The sequence below is a fragment of the Meleagris gallopavo genome, chromosome 19 (assembly GCF_000146605.3).
Source record: "Meleagris gallopavo isolate NT-WF06-2002-E0010 breed Aviagen turkey brand Nicholas breeding stock chromosome 19, Turkey_5.1, whole genome shotgun sequence".
Classification (NCBI taxonomy): domain Eukaryota; kingdom Metazoa; phylum Chordata; class Aves; order Galliformes; family Phasianidae; genus Meleagris; species Meleagris gallopavo.
In genome coordinates, this window is record NC_015029.2 from 1,335,055 (window position 1) to 1,335,502 (window position 448).

Sequence of the window (448 nt, forward strand, 5' to 3'; positions counted from 1 at the left end):
AATTGCACACTGACCACTAACCACCGCAGCACCGGAGCAACGACCGCCTGCTCTGCCTGAGTCCTAAATGCCAGCCCTCCTCTGAACTGCCAGGAATCACCATCAGCAAAAAGCAGTGCTGACCACGATAGCAAAGCACAAAGTAGAGTAGGAAAGATGAGGTGCCAGCCCTAGCTGGGGTGACCACGTTGCAGCCTTTCAGTACCTAAAGGGAGCCTACAAACAGGAGGGGAATCAACTCTTTGAAAGGGGAGATAACAGCAGGACAAGGGGAAACGGTTTGAAGTTGAGGGAGGGAAGACTGAGGTTGGATGTCAGGGGGAAGTTCTTTAGAGAGAGCGGTGAGGTGCTGGAACAGCTGCCCAGAGAGGCTGTGGATCCCCGTCCATCCCTGGAGGTGTTCAGGGCTGGGTTGGATGGGGCCCTGGGCAGCCTGGGCTGCTATGAA

The 448-nt window shown here is 55.6% G+C and overlaps 1 protein-coding gene across 1 annotated transcript in view; it reads right to left on the minus strand.

The window, feature by feature from the left end:
* BSPRY (B-box and SPRY domain containing) overlaps nucleotides 1-103 on the minus strand; it is a 5,808-nt gene extending 5,705 nt beyond the window's left edge. The window contains exon 1 of the mRNA XM_031556272.1: nucleotides 33-103. Within this exon, the coding sequence (XP_031412132.1) occupies nucleotides 33-103 (71 nt within the window). The remainder of the gene's footprint in view (nucleotides 1-32) is intronic.
* Nucleotides 104-448: the final 345 nt, after the last annotated feature.